A 15,629-nucleotide genomic window follows, 5' to 3' on the forward strand; every position below is an offset into this window, starting at 1 on the left:
TATGCTAGTGCATGGGAGAGGCCCAAATTGCCAAGCCCTCCTTTCTTGCTTCAGCCACGAAGAAGCTTTCTCCAAAAAAACAAGTGGGATACCCTTTGAGAATGAAATATCTTGGTTTATAATTGGTGAGTAAAACTTTTGTGCAGGATCTCACTCTCTTAACTTAGCTACTGTAGCAGCCACTTCTCTGTCATGTCTGAAGTTTGTATTACTTGATACATATACTCAGCATAGAAGACATTATCTTGTGTTGTTTAAAGCTATCCCATCATCATTCTGCAACACTTGACATCTGACCCTTAAGTGACATCTGTGCTGGTTTTGGCATGGGTAGAGTTAATTTTTTTTTCATAGTAGCTAGCATGGGGCTATGTTTTGGATTTGTGCTGAAAACAATGTTAATACAGGGATGTTTTAGATACTGCTGAGCAGGGCTTGCACAGAACCAAGGCCTTTCCTGCTTCTCACACCATACCACCAGCAAGTTGGCTGCAGGCACACAAGGCATTGAGAGGGGACACAGCTGGAACAGCTGACCCCAGCTGACCAAAGGGATATTCCATATGATGTCATGCTCAATATATAAAGCAAGGGGAAGAAGAAGGAAGGGGAAAGAGAGTTTGGAGGTACAGTGTTTGTCTTCCCAAGTAACCGTTTTGCATGATGGAGCCCTGTTTTCCTGGGGATGGCTGAACACTTGCTTGCTAATGGGAAGTGGTGAATGAATTCCTTGTTTTGCTTTGCTCCACATGCACAACTTTTGCTTTACCTATTGAACTGTCTTTGTCTCAATCCACGAGTTTTCTCACTTCTACCCTTCTGATTCTCTCCTCCATCCCACCGGTGGGGAGTGAGAGAGCTGCTGTGTGGGGCTTAGTTGCCAGCTGGGGTTAAACCATGACTACATCTAACAGTAGAAAGTCACATTCCCCAGGCTGAGGAAGCATCTTCCTTTATTTAATGCCTAGTACATTTTCTGGTTTCTAGCACTAATGAGTTAATCTTTGGGCCATTGTCTCTGGATTTTGTATCCTCACCTATTTCTTTCACCTGCATTCTTACTGATGCCAAAATGGCACAGAGTAACTGCTCAGAGACCAATTTTGTCTTTAAGCAGCAAAGGTGTTTATTTCTTATTTTGGTGGAGAACTAGCCGGTTCGCACCGGACAAACTAGCTCTGAAGTTTTAAGTGAAAAGTCAGGTAATTTATACATTTTTCGTGAGAGGTTACAACATCTTTACATACATATTCATTTGATTTTGACACCTAATCATTTTATTCATAACAGGTGGGATCTAGGTGGAGTAAACCTTTCAACTTTCTTTGTTCAACGATTTCCTGACTCATGGTTTCCTTATCTCCTTCAGGTGCCCACCTTATCTTTTCTAATTATTCAGAGTACATTCCTTTACTTTAACATCGTCACTGGAACCTTTTCTTATTCAGAGTACTTTTCAGAGTACATTCCTTTAACATCGTCAGTGGAACCTTTTCTAATTGAGTACATTCCTGTCTCAACACAAACAGAGCATCACCCAGAGCACTGTACCAAACTCATCCTGACTAATCTTTTTAAGACCTTACTCTGTTTCATTACCTGCTCAAACCGAAGTCTCAGTCCCCCTTCAAAACTTTTCTTCTTGCAAGGCCCCCATAACCTAGTCTTCAGCATTGGTGTCTCTCTATACAATGATGCTGAGGTTATAAGAGAAAAACAAAAACAAAAACAAAAACAAACCACGAAAAGACAACTTCAAAGCCATAAGCTCCAATATATTTAAGAACAGCCTCACATTAATTGCCTTCCGATTAACCCACCTGAGTTATAAATAAGGGAAGTTCTGGGGTAAAAGGAAGAGCTTTCTGATCTTGTGTTAAAAAAAACCACAAAAAAACAACAAAACAAAACAAATCAAAAAAACATACACCAAAACCAGGGCTTTTGGAGGACCCCACTCCCCCCGTGCCAGGGTCCCCGCCACGCCAGGCGCCGCCGTTCAGCACCCTGGAGAGCGCCGGCAGCGGGGGGCGGCCGGGGCGGGGGCCGGGCGGGGGGGGCAGCGGGTCCGTCGGGCAAACCCCAGCACTGCTGGCTCCTCGGCATGGCCGCATCTGCCCCCGTGCTTCAGCCCCTTGCTGCTAGGTGACTGCTGGAACAGTGGTAGAGGGGATGCTTCTTCACCACCTCCAAGAAAACTCTGTTAATCAAATCAGTTGACTTGAGCTTCTGGTGGAATTCAGAGTTTGGTGGTCACTTTGAGGATGTGCCGCTTCAGGGGGTCAGAATTGCACTGGGAAGTTTTCACGCAGTTTGCCTGTCAAAGTTCAAGGAGTGTCTGGAGGATGCTCTTAGTCATATGCCTTGGATTTAGGCAATAGTCCTGCAAGGAGCAGGGAGTTGGACTCATTGATCCTTATGGGTCCCCTTCCAACTTGAGATGTTCTGCGATTCTATTCTATGATGTGTTGCCTAGATAGAAGTCAGCTGTGGTGAATGTCCTCACTTTGGAGAAAGACTGCCAGGGATCTTGTGCTCCAAGGCCTGAGAGATCCCAAGGAGGCTGCAGCAGCCTGGAGGGAATAAAATTTCTGTACAATTTGTCTTCCCCAAAGCAAGCATTTTCCATGCTGGAAAACACTGCTGTAGGTCACCTAAATGCTTTCTAAATTCTACCAGAAGTGCAGATTGGCCTAGTCACATACTCGTTGTCAGTTTCTGTAAGCAAATTGCAGCCCCTTTCTGTTAGCATTTTTCTCCATTGTAAAATATCTTCCTTTTCATTGAGCTGGGCTGGGGAAGCTGAGACCTCTCAAGCACTGAAAGAGGGGTGGCCTTTGATAATTGCTTTCTGGAAGCTCCCCAGGAGATAGTATCCATCTCCAGTCTAGGACAGCTGTTATAAACTATTTCAAATGGATGTGTGAACCCATTCTTAAAAACCACTGACAGTATCTCTAGGTATTGGTAGCCCCACATCTCTCAACCATGTAGCATAGTACCCGACTGTACCCTCTATTAGTTAGACTAAGAAAACTGCTCCGAAATATCTTTTGCTAACATTCAAGCCCGTTACTTTGTGTGCAAGGAAAATAGTTTAGTGCTTTCTTCGTTGCTGCTATGTTGTATGTATTTGAAGGCTGTTAACAATCTCCTTTCTCTCATTTGGCCCACCCTCATTCCCAGTGAGGTGCCTGGTGGCTGCTGCTGGGGCTGCCACCGGCTGCCTGCTCTGCCCCATGACTGGGGTGGTGGGACAGGCCCTGGGCAGCCCCTGGCCCCTGACAATAGCTAAAACAAGGAGCAATAACTCTTCAGAATATCTTCTGAGTTTTAGCAATCTGTGTGTTAAGCTTCCTATGAAGCCAGCAGTCTATCCTCATATTTAACAGGTCTTGCTGTCTATTTTTTTCCTTCCACATATTTGTCTAAACATTTTCAAACATACCTGTCCTGTTTTCTTTCAGAACACCTTGTATTTCTGAGTTTACAGTTCAGTTTTTCTCTGCGAAATGCCTTTCTTCATTCTATATGTCCCTATTACGTTTGCTATTTATTTGACGGAGTGAGAAAGCATAAATAGCCAGTCCGTGTGCCCTAATTTGCTACTACTCATGTCCTTTCTTCAGACACCTTTTTTTCAAGTTAAAGAGATCTAGTCTGCATAATTTCTTCTCAAGCTGAAGCTGTCACAATTATTTTTATCATTTTATTGCCTCTCTCTGCAATTTTTCCAACACTGACCATGGAGCTGATGTGTTCAGCGAACTCCCTGCAATGATTCCTGCATCTCTCCTGTGTGCCAGTGTCTGGTGTGCTCATTATTTTGTGTATTGGAGTGATTTTTCTCTCTTGGTTCACATCTGTCAACCTTTAATGTCATCTACCATGTTATTACCTGCTATTTGGCATTGAGGTGATATTCTGCAATTCTTCATCTGTGACATTTGTACCACCAGAAAATTTAGAAATCCTCTTGCTTTTCTTGTAAATATGTTAAACAATGCAGTCTCTCATGGACATCCTTTTATTACGCAATTTCACTACCACCTTCTTTCTGTCTTTCCACCACTTAAAGGGAGAACTTCCCTTTATATCCCATAACAGTTTAGGGTTTTCTAAATGTATCGAGCAGCTTACTTTTACCGACATGTTCAGTGACTCTTTCAGAGTTGTAGTAGATATCAAAAGCAGGATTACCCTTTGCAGAAGCTTTGCTGATTGTTTTCTACGTCTGTGATTTTGAATTCTATCTGCTTGGTTTTCTGCAGTTTGGGTGTTTTTTTCTGATATGGAAATGAAACTTCCTGGTCGGTAACTGCCCAGAAGTCCTCTGCAGCCCCCTTAAAAACTGATACTGCATCTGCCACTTCTGTTCCTCTGGTAGCAGTCTGACATGAGCAGTAAATTACACTCCACAGTAACTAGGTAGGCATTTCATATCTGAGCTCCTTTAAAATCACTGGGTGAACATCATCTGGTCCTGCTGATATATCATTGTTCATTCTATTGGCTTCTGGCCCTTTAGCTGGGACCATTCCTCCAACTCATCACCTGCAGATAAAAGTTCTAGTGTGGAAACCCTCCTAAGCCCTTCTACTGTGAGCACTGCTGCAGGTAATTAATATATCTTTCCTGTACCAAACTTGTATTCTCTGAGCACTCCTGTTCTGCATCTATCATCTGCAGACCCTGCAATCTCTGTGGCAGGTTTCCTGTTTCTGATGTGGCTTATTATTAGCTTTTAATGCATCTGGCCTGGTGTTACTCAACATTTTTTTTCTTGCCCTCTATATGATTTTTTAAGTTTTCTGAGTTCTTTTCAGTTTTTCTAGTTTCATGCATGTTCTGGGTTTTGAACAGTAGTATTTTATTTATAATTACCTCCTGTGCTTTGCTGGTTCTTCTTCTGGCCTTTCCATTCCCATAAGGATAATATTCATGCATATCGTGGTCACTATCATACCATCATTTTTCAAGGGTAACATTTAATCCTGATCTTGTGAGCTGTTAATGGCTGCATGGCTTCTACTTCTGTGACGTTTGTCTCCCCAGTAAACAATAATTTATGTTGTTAAAAAATGTAGCATGAATTAGAGCCCACTCTGACACTTCCCCACTTTACGGAAATGGTGTGTAACTGAAATTTTCCATGACCGCTGTGCTTTCTGCCTGACAACCTTGCTGGTGTCCTGTAGCATGTCATATTTTGATTAACAGTTTAGTCCTAATTGCACTTTTCCTATTTTCAAAATGAAAAACTAGAGGGGTACTATATTATTTTTTTGAACAGTTAGTTTATTTTTTTAAAGCTTTCTGTAATTTATGCTGTACCTTCCTTACTGATATCATTGTCTTTGTCTCTCTGATACTTTCATTATCACCATGTCCTACTGGTTGTCTCCCAGTCACCACCTCTCTTATATGCCAATTCTGATTAACAACTAGATGTTCCAGTCTACCCCAGTTCATTTTGTAATTAGTAGTATTACAAAAAAAGTAAAACTATGTTTAACTTTGGGCTTGGCCTGATTCTGGCTTAATAAGCCTTTATTTGTTGAAATTGTTGTTTGTTGTGTTTCCCATCTGAATTACATTGACTTCCACCTCATTCTTTTTCAGAGGACGCAGTATGATATGATTTGACATCTAGAAGATGGGCACTATAGCTTTGGGGCTGGCTGTTTATGTTCATGTTTCCACAAGCCTGTAAAGGAGTTTTCAGTACTTTCTGGGCTCAGGTAAGTACAGCCTCAGCAGAGAAAGAGCCAAAATTCAAAACCAAGACTGCAAAGGGAGTGTGACTCTGATGTGACAGGTAGGAGTTCCCACACATTATTCTCACAGGACACTTTATTTAGCCTCATTACATCATGGAATTGATTGCATCTTATTTAATAGTTTCAGTTTGTTTTGCTGATACACAAATAAAAATGCAGCTGAAGTACCCAGAGGTATAGTTAACTAGGGAAGTACCATAGGCTGAAAAAAAACAACTAAGGCTTAGTGTTTTCGATGTTTATTAGCTTCTGAGTTCACTTAGTTTTAAATCATTAAAAAGAAACAAACAGCAAAACCATTCAAAAAAAGTGGACTAGATATAAAGTTCTACTGGGAATGTAAAAATAAATTTGTTGCAAAAAACCCTATTAAACTCCATTAATTGTTATTACTTATTTTGGTCATAACCCAGTAAGTTTTAGACCCTAGCAATTCAAAGGTATAGGTTAAAATATAGCTAGGGATTTGAAGTGTGAGACTTAGTGTTTCAAATCATATGTTCATTAAAGTGTTAGTTAATAAAGCTTAATAAATACAGGATGTAAGATTTCTTATAGTGAGATATTTCTATTCAAAACTGGATTTAAGTGAAAGATCTAAACCTACTTTGGGCACATCTTTTCCAGGTGATGCTGAAATAGACTTTTGAAGACAGCAGAACAGAGACAGGGAAACAAAGGGGCTGATGCCTGTCTCATACAACCAGGCCCAGCTCCTCTGAATTCCACTGGGGAAATGGTTTGCAGCACGCAGAAGCAGATCTTTCCTAACCTAGTTACAAGGCTTAGGTTAATCCTACTGAAACTAGCAGTCATCAGTAAAACCGCACTGCAGGTGTTCACAAAATTATGTCCCTGCTTTCAGATATGCCAACAGATGTCTGTGGACAAGAAGCTGAACAGCAAAATGGTTGAATACTGCAGGAAAAAGAGGTACATGCAAAATCCATTCTGGGTTATCTATTGCTTACTGTGTTCCATAGTTTTGATTGAGGAATTGGGTCACTGCCGCTATATGTTTTGGAGGATGCATCTAGGCCAGGCTGTCGCAGTAACATGGCAAGGGCAAAGTTACGCCAAGTGCATGTAGAAATGTGCAGGTTTCTATGAGCACAAGGTAGGATCTTCTCCAGGAGCCTTTCTCCCAAGGCACATCTCTACAAGGGATGAAGTCCCACGTAAGAAACTGTTAGATACAGTGTGAATACCCTGACCCCATCAATTTGATCTTCAGGCCACCTGAGCCACACTCATTCCAGGGTTTCACACACACAGGCAGGGGCAGTAGCACAGAGCAGACATGAACAGTGCACAATGTTGTGGTGGGCCGTGTACCAATGGCCATGAGGCTGAGAGATAAAAGCCACCGCCTGCCCCCCAGGAGAAGAGAGATGAAACGTGAATTAAATGGCCGTTTGGAAGAGAGCCACAGCTCTGGCTGCTCTTCTGGGTACACAAAGAAGCATGTACACAAAGCAAATAGATCAAGGCACATCCATGCACCATACAAATGCCCTTCTGGAGCCTGCTGTACAGGCTGTCGTGTAAGGAAGCACAGGTCTACATTTAGCTAACAACTGCTGCCAAAACCAAATCATAACACATCTCCCTCATTCACCCACCACAGTGAAGAACTGGCAAGTACAAGTGCAGTACAGCACACACCCCGGCACAAACTGACCATCTCCATTCGTTTTGCACGAATTTATGCTTCTTTACACTCCCTCGCATATCAGCCCAGTGTGAGAGATTAGCATTAGCTTGTAAGCATAACGGAGCCTGCTTGAAAATGCTGTCATCCCTCTTTAGAAGCTGACAGCTGAACTGTTAAGCTAAGAGGTCAGAGTTGACTGGCTTGAGCACCAGCTGTATACGGCCCTGGGAAAGGTGCCAAAGGCTTTTCCAGCTCAGACCTGCAAGACGCTAATCTGTGGGTAGACCCTGAGCACAAGGGGCAAACCAGCTCAGCTGTGTAGGTGAAGAATGATTTAGGAGCCCTCGCGATGGCAACCCCAGGTGTCAGCAGATGTCAGTCTTCTTGATCCCTTCTAGCTCACTGCACCAGCAAAATATAGATAATTACTGTGCAAAGTTCTTCTTGAATTGCAAGGGCATCTATCGCCTTTGGGACACTTCCAAATGCAGTTGTATAAATAGAACTGTGCTGGACTTGCTACGTAGCAAGGAAGTTATTTATGCTTCACATTTTCTTGGTTTGATCCAGAGACAACTTCTATGCATACACAGGAATGCTGTCTGGATAAGGCTGAGAACCTTGTTTTCTGCCTTGGCTGCTTCTTCTATGTAATCTACTGAGCACTCACGGAGAGACAGCTTACACAGTATGCAGATTTTTCCACAGAAAACTGAATTTTGAGTGAATCTTTGCAAACTAAAAAAGTCAGCAAGAAATGGTTCATAATCAACCCACTCAGAAATACAGCACATACGGTTCCTCGGTGTCAATCACTTTTTCTCCATTCTCATCTCTCTCATTGCATGGCAGTTTCCTACCCTGTGACTTGGAGGTAACACATCACGAGAGAGGTTTGTTATGTCATGCAGCATAGGGAATCTGCCTGGCCTGGAGCCTGGGCAGTAAAGGAGAAAGGGGGCACAAGTCACACAGGCTACAGCAGCCACAACATCATTCAAAAGCAAAATGGATACAGCAGGTTTTCAAGCATGGCATTCACCTTTTACAAGTTTTAGTTTTCCTTGATAAAAAGAATTTTCTTGAAAAAAATATAGAAACTGGCTTTAACTGAAAACACTTTTGATTCATAAAATCATTTGGGTAAACCCCACTGAAAAAATGTCTGATGTTTAGCCAGTTTCAAGTCTCTGTGCCTAATGTTCAGTTTCTATGTTGGTATCCAGACACACAAACTCGTGGTCTGATTTTTCCCAAAAGCATGTTGAATACCCTAGTTTCTGTTGAGTGAAGTGCTGAGTGCTTAGCAATTGCAAATTACCAGGACTCGAGTCAAACTTTTGAAACCTGAACATCTAAAATTAGGTAGCTATGGTCTTATCCAAAGCCCAGTAAAGTGAACGGAAAGTCCACCGCTGAACATCTGGTTCTGGGTGAGACTGATTCATCTATACTTCAATGCCAAAGTGAAAATTACCTTGTTCAGGTCAGGTCAAAGGGATGAGCAACCATTGCTTTATTTGTCGTTGGCAGTTCCTGATGTGCTACACAGAGAGCCTTTAACAAAGTAGGTGGGATGGGAAACAGGGCAAGCATAATGTCACCTGGGTGATCCTCTCCCTGAGCAGGTACTGTGCTGTGTTCGTGTCCTGTGCACACTATGCATAAAGCTTATAGCAGGTCAAATGTTGATAAACATACATATATACCTATTAAAAAAAACCATATAAATACATAAATCCAAAAAAGCTTGCAGATATAAAAAGAGAGCTTACATAATACATGCTTTTCATGGTACATCATTCATAATGTGTTAGGGGACACAAAGAAGGGATAGACATCTGCAACTTTAAACATTTATGTGTTCATTAAAATAATGTAAAGTACGTAAATGCATGTAAGGAAGGATGTGAAGTAAAGATACAGAACTGAAAGGAGTGGCTGATACACCAATGTTGTCCTGCTCAACAGGCTGGAGAAATGAACCGACAGGAACCTCATGAAGTTCAACAGAAGGAAATGCCAAGTTCTGCCCTTGGGGAGAGACACCAGGACAGGCCGGGGCCAACCAGCCAGAAAGCAGCTCTGCAGAGGACGTGGGGCTCAGTGTGGACACCAAACTGACCATGAGCCATCGATGGGCCCCTTGCAGCAAGCCAAACAACCTTCTGGGATTCATCAGGCAGAGCATTACAAGTAGATCAACAGAGGAGATCCTTCCCCTCTGCTTGGCACTGGTGAGACACACCTGGAGTGCTGTGTCCAGTGCTGGTGTCCCCAGTACAAGAGAGATGTGGACATACTGGAGAGGCTCCAGCAAAGGACCATGAAGATGATAAAGGGACATAAGCATGTGACATATGAGAAAAGGCTAAGGGACCTGGGACTGTTCAGCCTGGAGGAGAGAAAGCTCAGGAGGATCTTATCAATCTATGTATGTACCTATGTATGTGGGAGGGAATGAAAACACAGCCAGACTCTTCCAGTGGTGCCCAGCAACGAGACGAGAGGCAACAGGCACAAACTGAAATGCAGGAATTACATTGAAACATAAGAAAAAGCTTTTTCACTGTGAGGGTGGTCGAGCACTGGAAGGAGGCTGGAGGAGTTAGAGCCGCTATTTACTCTAAGGTATAGTTTCAATACAATTTTTGCCTCAAATAATTTTACTGATAAACTAAAGACAAATCACTGTTAGTCCAGAAGTCCTCTGCTGTTCTTGATCTCCCTCACACTGCAAAGGGCTGGAAAACACTGGTAACATACATTACTGGAGAGCCACTTCTCCTCCAGGGCCCCTTTGGCAAGCAGGAAGATAATGGAGAGAGTTTGAGACTCAAGGGTCACACCGAACATCTACATTAAGATCCTTCAAACTGGGAAATTACGTATGTGTATTTGGCTGATGTTCTTTGACACTAATGTGCCTGTGCACCTGCACAGTGCTGGCTCTTCACGCCATCTGGCACTAACAACTGAATTGCCTTTTCTTCAGCTTTAGGCAAATGACCTAGGCAAATAATTTCTCTCATTCAAAATCTGCTTAAAAATTAGAAAAGCCTGAGAAAAGAACTTAGTCTGGTATTCTCACTTCTAGCAACATGTTTGGGATGCTTTACCTTAATCATGTTGTCAAAGTTAGATGCACCACTACTCTCAAAAAGACTGATGGCTAAAAGTTATGGATGGCTCAAATTCTACAGAATATTTTCTCAGCATTTTTCCCAAGCACAAATACAGGCTAGGGAGAGAATGGATTGAAAGCAGCCCTGAAGAGAAGAACTTGGGGGTCTTGGTGGATGAGCCAGCAATGTGCACCTGCAGACCAGAAAACCAACCGTGTCCTGGGCTGTATCAAAAGAAGCATGGCCAGCAGGTCAAGGGAGAGGATTCTGCCCCTCTACTCTGCTCTCCTGAGACCCCTCCTGGAGTACTGTGTTCAGCTCTGGGGACCCCAGCATAAGAAGGACATGGTCCTGCTGGAATGAGTCCAGAGGAGGACCATGAAGATGATCAGAGGGCTGGAGCACCTCTCCTATGAAGCCAGGCTGAGAGAGTTGGGGTTGTTCAGCCTGGAGAAGAGGAGGCTCCAGGGAGACCTTCTTAGATCAGCCTACCAGCAGCTAAAGGGGGCCTACACAAGAGCTGGAGAGGGACTTTTTACAAGGACATGTAGGGATGGGACAAGGGGGAATGGCTTTAAACTGAAAGAGGGTACATTTAGATTAGATATTAGGCAGAAGTTCTTCCCTGTGAGGGCGGTGAGGCACCGGCACAGGCTGCCCAGAGCAGCTGTGGCTGCCCCATCCCTGGCAGTGCTCAAGGCCAGGCTGGATGGGGCTGTGAGCAACCTGGTCTAGTGGGAGGTGTCCCTGCCCATGGCAGGGGGGTTGGGACTAGGTGATCTTGAAGGTCCCTTCCAACCCAAACCATTCTATGATTCTATGATTATTCCTACCTGAAAATTCCTAGGATCACCTTGAGCTGTTGCTGAACCACTTTGGGTTCCGAGAATGAAGCCTACACCTCTATTTTTCCTATTGCTAGCCTGAGATGTGCCCAAACACATCAGTTTTCTCATGACATTGCTCTCTCCTGGGAGTCACAGCCAGTGAAAGATGAGAATCTTTCATGCAAAATTATCAAGTATTCACTGTATTTAAAAATGGGGTTTTGTCCTTGTCTTTCTCCAGCCACTGCTGAGTGTCTCAGCCAAGCTTATGGACAAAAATCAACTGTGTAATTCAGTGAAAATACAACAGTATCTGGTGCAAGGTGGGCTGCAGAGAAAGGCTGTGTCCACCACTGGCAGAACTTCATTTCAATGTCTCTGTTTTCATGCAGAACAGTTGCCATCCCTAGAAATGCTGGAAGGTTTGCTCAGTTACAGCCAAAAGCAAACAAGAGGTGATTTTGATCATTTGCACTGTGGGGATTTCTGGACTGGGAGGACGAGTGGCACCAGCTTGCAGTGGAGGTGACTGCCAACCCAGACGGACAGTACAAATGACACAGGGCAATGGGTCGTTATTAGCAGCCTTTAAGCAACACACACACGTAACGAGTGGCGCTACCACAATGTATGCTGTCTTTCCTTAAATCCCAGGCCTGTGTCCCAGCTGTCACTGTCAGCACCGCTCCACCCAACCATGCCAGAGACCGGCCGTCGGTAACCTGGCACAACCCTGCAGCGTTGCCCGCTCCCTGCAGGCTTCTGGAGAGGAAGAAGACCTGTATGGGCAACATGGCACACATCTAACTGCCTTCCTACAGAAAGCTGGATTTTGTAGAAGATACCGGTTCCCTGAAGCCATTAAAATAACAGATGGGGAATGCCTAGGAGGACTCTGATTAGCGATTTCACAAACCCAGGGACTGTGGGCTTTTTCAAGCTGGCTCAAGATTTTTTAGCAGGCGATGACACCATCACAGCAACCCAGACACACTCACACCTCATCCTACGGTGGCTGAGCGCAGCCGTGCTGCGGCGCTGGCATGTGGCAGCAGACCCCGAGGGAGTGCTGCCCCGGGCAAGGCTCGCAGCAGGCGTGGGGTGCCAGCGGGCACCTACAACTGCAATTGGCCCGGATTTGTCCCTCAAGGCACTGCTCCAAGCATGGCTTGGCCAAAAGTAGCATCCTGGGAATCCCTGCCCAAAATCCAGCTTCAGAAAATAAAATTCTTGACAATGCCTCAGTAGGACAGAAGTTCTCTTTGAAGCCTGTGTCCACAGGCACCCATGTGTATGCCACCCTGGACAGAAAAGTGATGTGAACAGCTCATTCACGTAGCTATGCACCTGTTAAGCTGCAGGATTTCCACTCTACAGCAGTTTTTTAAAAAGTACAAATAAAAATACAGGTGGGAGGAACAAGCAAACGACCAAGCTCACACAGCACACCATACCGCAGTTATCAGCAGCTCTCTCAGTGAATAGCGGTCAGGCCAGGAGATGGATAAGGAATGCTACAAAAAATGATTTTACATGTTCTTTATTTCAGTGAAATGAGCAAGCAGAAGTAGAGGTTTCACATTCCTTTCGGCTAAGCAAGTTTGTGCGTCTTTAGGCTGGTTAAGGCAGACGGTTACATTGCACACTGCAGTTTCATACCCTCGAGAACCCAACCCCGACGCCAAACAAGCCGGCACGGCAGGCAGGGGGCCACGGCATTCACAGTAGCTACCGGAGGAGACAGCCATGTCAAACAGTTCCTAAGGATCTTGCATTTTACATTTTACAGCTGCATCACTTCAGAACAAAATAATTACACCGTCACAGACCTGTCACAAACATTAGCACAGGCAACAGATATGAGAGAGTAAAAAAGATTCACAACATCCTGAATTGACTGAAAGCTGATCACAGCGGTGCGCTGCGGGTGTTACTGATGTCTGCAGAGACGCATGCTGGAATCACCTCCCAGAGCTTCTGGTTGTCTTTTACTGCTGGTAAGACTTCACAAGGAGCCACATAAGCAGTACAGTGATCAGGACAATCATGAAATTGAGGAAGAGTTCTTGCGTGGATCGCTGCATTTTTCAGGAGTAATCAGGGGAAAGCAGAGGTCAGCAGGTAGAGCGAAGGGAAAACTGCAGGGATTTGCCTGGGAGCGTCCTTGAGCTCAACCTTCAGGGTACAGGCTCTTTCAAGGAAAAAGAAAAATATGTGAAGAACAAAGGCATGAAGGTGGCAGGTTCAGCAGAACTATTTATATTGGTGTAAATAAATGTTGTTTCAGTGGCTAGAAGCTAGTGAGCACTGGGACGCTAAAAAGTAAAAGCTATCTCTGGCAGCTTATCACCTTCTTTGATTTCCAGCATTTGACAAGCAGCATTTCCAGTGTCACCCCAAAATACACTGCGCAGGGGCGAGCAGTCTGTGGAAATCAGTGTTGCTTTGTACAAGCACTTTCAAATACACAAGGCACAAGCCCCATTTATTACTTTCAACAGATATAGATTGTAAATATACAACTGTTTAGATTTCCTTAAATTCCTATATTTGTTTGCATACTCTCATTTTTTAAAAGAAACTAGGTGCAAGCTACTATTTTATAAATACTAATAGACCTGAATTATTTATGTTACCACTAAAAGTACAAGGAGAACTTGTTAGACATTTTATTTTCTGAAGAATTTAATAAATCTTGTGAGTTAATGAACTCATGTAAGAGATGAAGTAGTACTTTCTCAAGAACCTTCTCACTTCCCTGCACTTTCAAGCTGCTATAGATCTCTTACTTCAGAAATCCCGCTCAAGTTGTATTCTGAAACTTTTCTGTTGGTTGTTTTTATTTACTTTATCACAGCAAGTTTTGAATTTTGTATGTTTTTGGAGTTCACATAGAGAAATGAGAATTCTTTAGCATGACTATCATGCACTAATCCCATGCATGCCATGTAAATAAAATAAAAACCTTGAAACAAATAAGATATAAACTCTAAACAAAGAATTACAGCCACACAACCAAAATCCCAGCAGAAAAGCCAGACTAGGCTGTAACATCTATGGTGCAAACAAGAGAAGCCCTGGGACCATACCAGCATGAAGGCAGAGAGTTTAAACAGAAACTGCTTTAGTTTGCAGATTAAACATTAAAAGCACAGTGCATGCAGTTAACAAATTCCTACATTCCCAAGTTGTTTTGCCAGCCTCCTATGTCCTTGGACAAGAGAAAATCTGACCTAATAAATAACCCAAGTTTTTCTACCTTGAGCAGGTAAATGGACCCCAGTGGTTCTGCCTCCAGACTTCGAGTCACTGCAGTTATTTCCCTCCAAACTTCTGCCTGTCTCCCACTGGGTCTGGATGCCTCGTCCCTGTGTGGGAACTAAAGTAGGCTGAGGGAGGAGAGCAACAAGTGCATTGGCAACCCGGGTGCTGACATCACCCCCAAAATATTTTAAAAGGGCTAAGCTGGGCTGCAGGATTTGGTTGAGGCTGTTTATGCAGTGGACTCTGTAGGCTGATTTGCCTCTTTTAGTTCTTCTGACGTGGTGCTGTGCTAAGAGCAGAGCTGTGTGCATCCCTTGGGAGTCAATGGGATCAGATAGAGAATTTGTTTTGGCCCATTGGTGTCTTCCACGAAGCAGGGAAAAGAAAAGGAAAGAAAGAGCCACTTGCAGAAGTCTGTGTGCAGAATTCAGCATCTCTCAAGATCATTTTCAGGGTATGGACACTGTCTACATACTTACCTTCTTAAGTACAGTGCAGCTGTTGCTGCCCTATATACCTACGGTTCCCACAGTTTCTCAAGTCCATATGCATTTAAAAGAAAGCGAATAGGAGCAAAATATTCTTTACATTTGATTACAGTCCTCTGAAATCCAGGATCATTTGCTGGATAGAAAAGTTTGGGACTAGGAGGTCTGAAAAGCACCATCCACTGCGTTAAAGTCACTGACTCACCTCCATGCTCTTCCCTCATCTCTTCCCTCATTGATTTCCAATGCTGATGTTAATGCTCCAGCTGCCTGAGCACACCGAGAAGCATTTCTGCCACCCTGCAGCACTTCTTCCCAGAAAGGGCACTGCTGCTCTGTGACCTGGATAGCTGTAATCCCCCCATCACCTTATCTTTGCCCAAGGCACTGCTAGAACTCGCTATATACATGAACAAAAACAGATGGCTATTTGTTTCCTTTAAATCGACAGAAAGAGCCTCAGCAGAGCAGGCTGGACTGGACCCGGAGCA

General features: G+C 43.8%; 1 protein-coding gene across 1 annotated transcript; it reads right to left on the bottom strand.

The window, feature by feature from the left end:
* Positions 1–12,896: 12,896 nt before the first annotated feature.
* SLN (sarcolipin) lies at positions 12,897–14,779 on the bottom strand. The gene is made up of 2 exons (XM_056328689.1): positions 14,646–14,779; positions 12,897–13,577 (listed from the first exon to the last, which is right to left on the bottom strand). Exon 2 carries the CDS (start codon positions 13,468–13,470, stop codon positions 13,375–13,377), a length of 96 nt encoding a protein of 31 aa, XP_056184664.1. The 5' UTR covers positions 13,471–13,577; positions 14,646–14,779; the 3' UTR covers positions 12,897–13,374.
* Positions 14,780–15,629: the final 850 nt, after the last annotated feature.

The sequence above is a fragment of the Falco biarmicus genome, chromosome 2 (assembly GCF_023638135.1).
Source record: "Falco biarmicus isolate bFalBia1 chromosome 2, bFalBia1.pri, whole genome shotgun sequence".
Classification (NCBI taxonomy): Eukaryota; Metazoa; Chordata; class Aves; order Falconiformes; family Falconidae; genus Falco; species Falco biarmicus.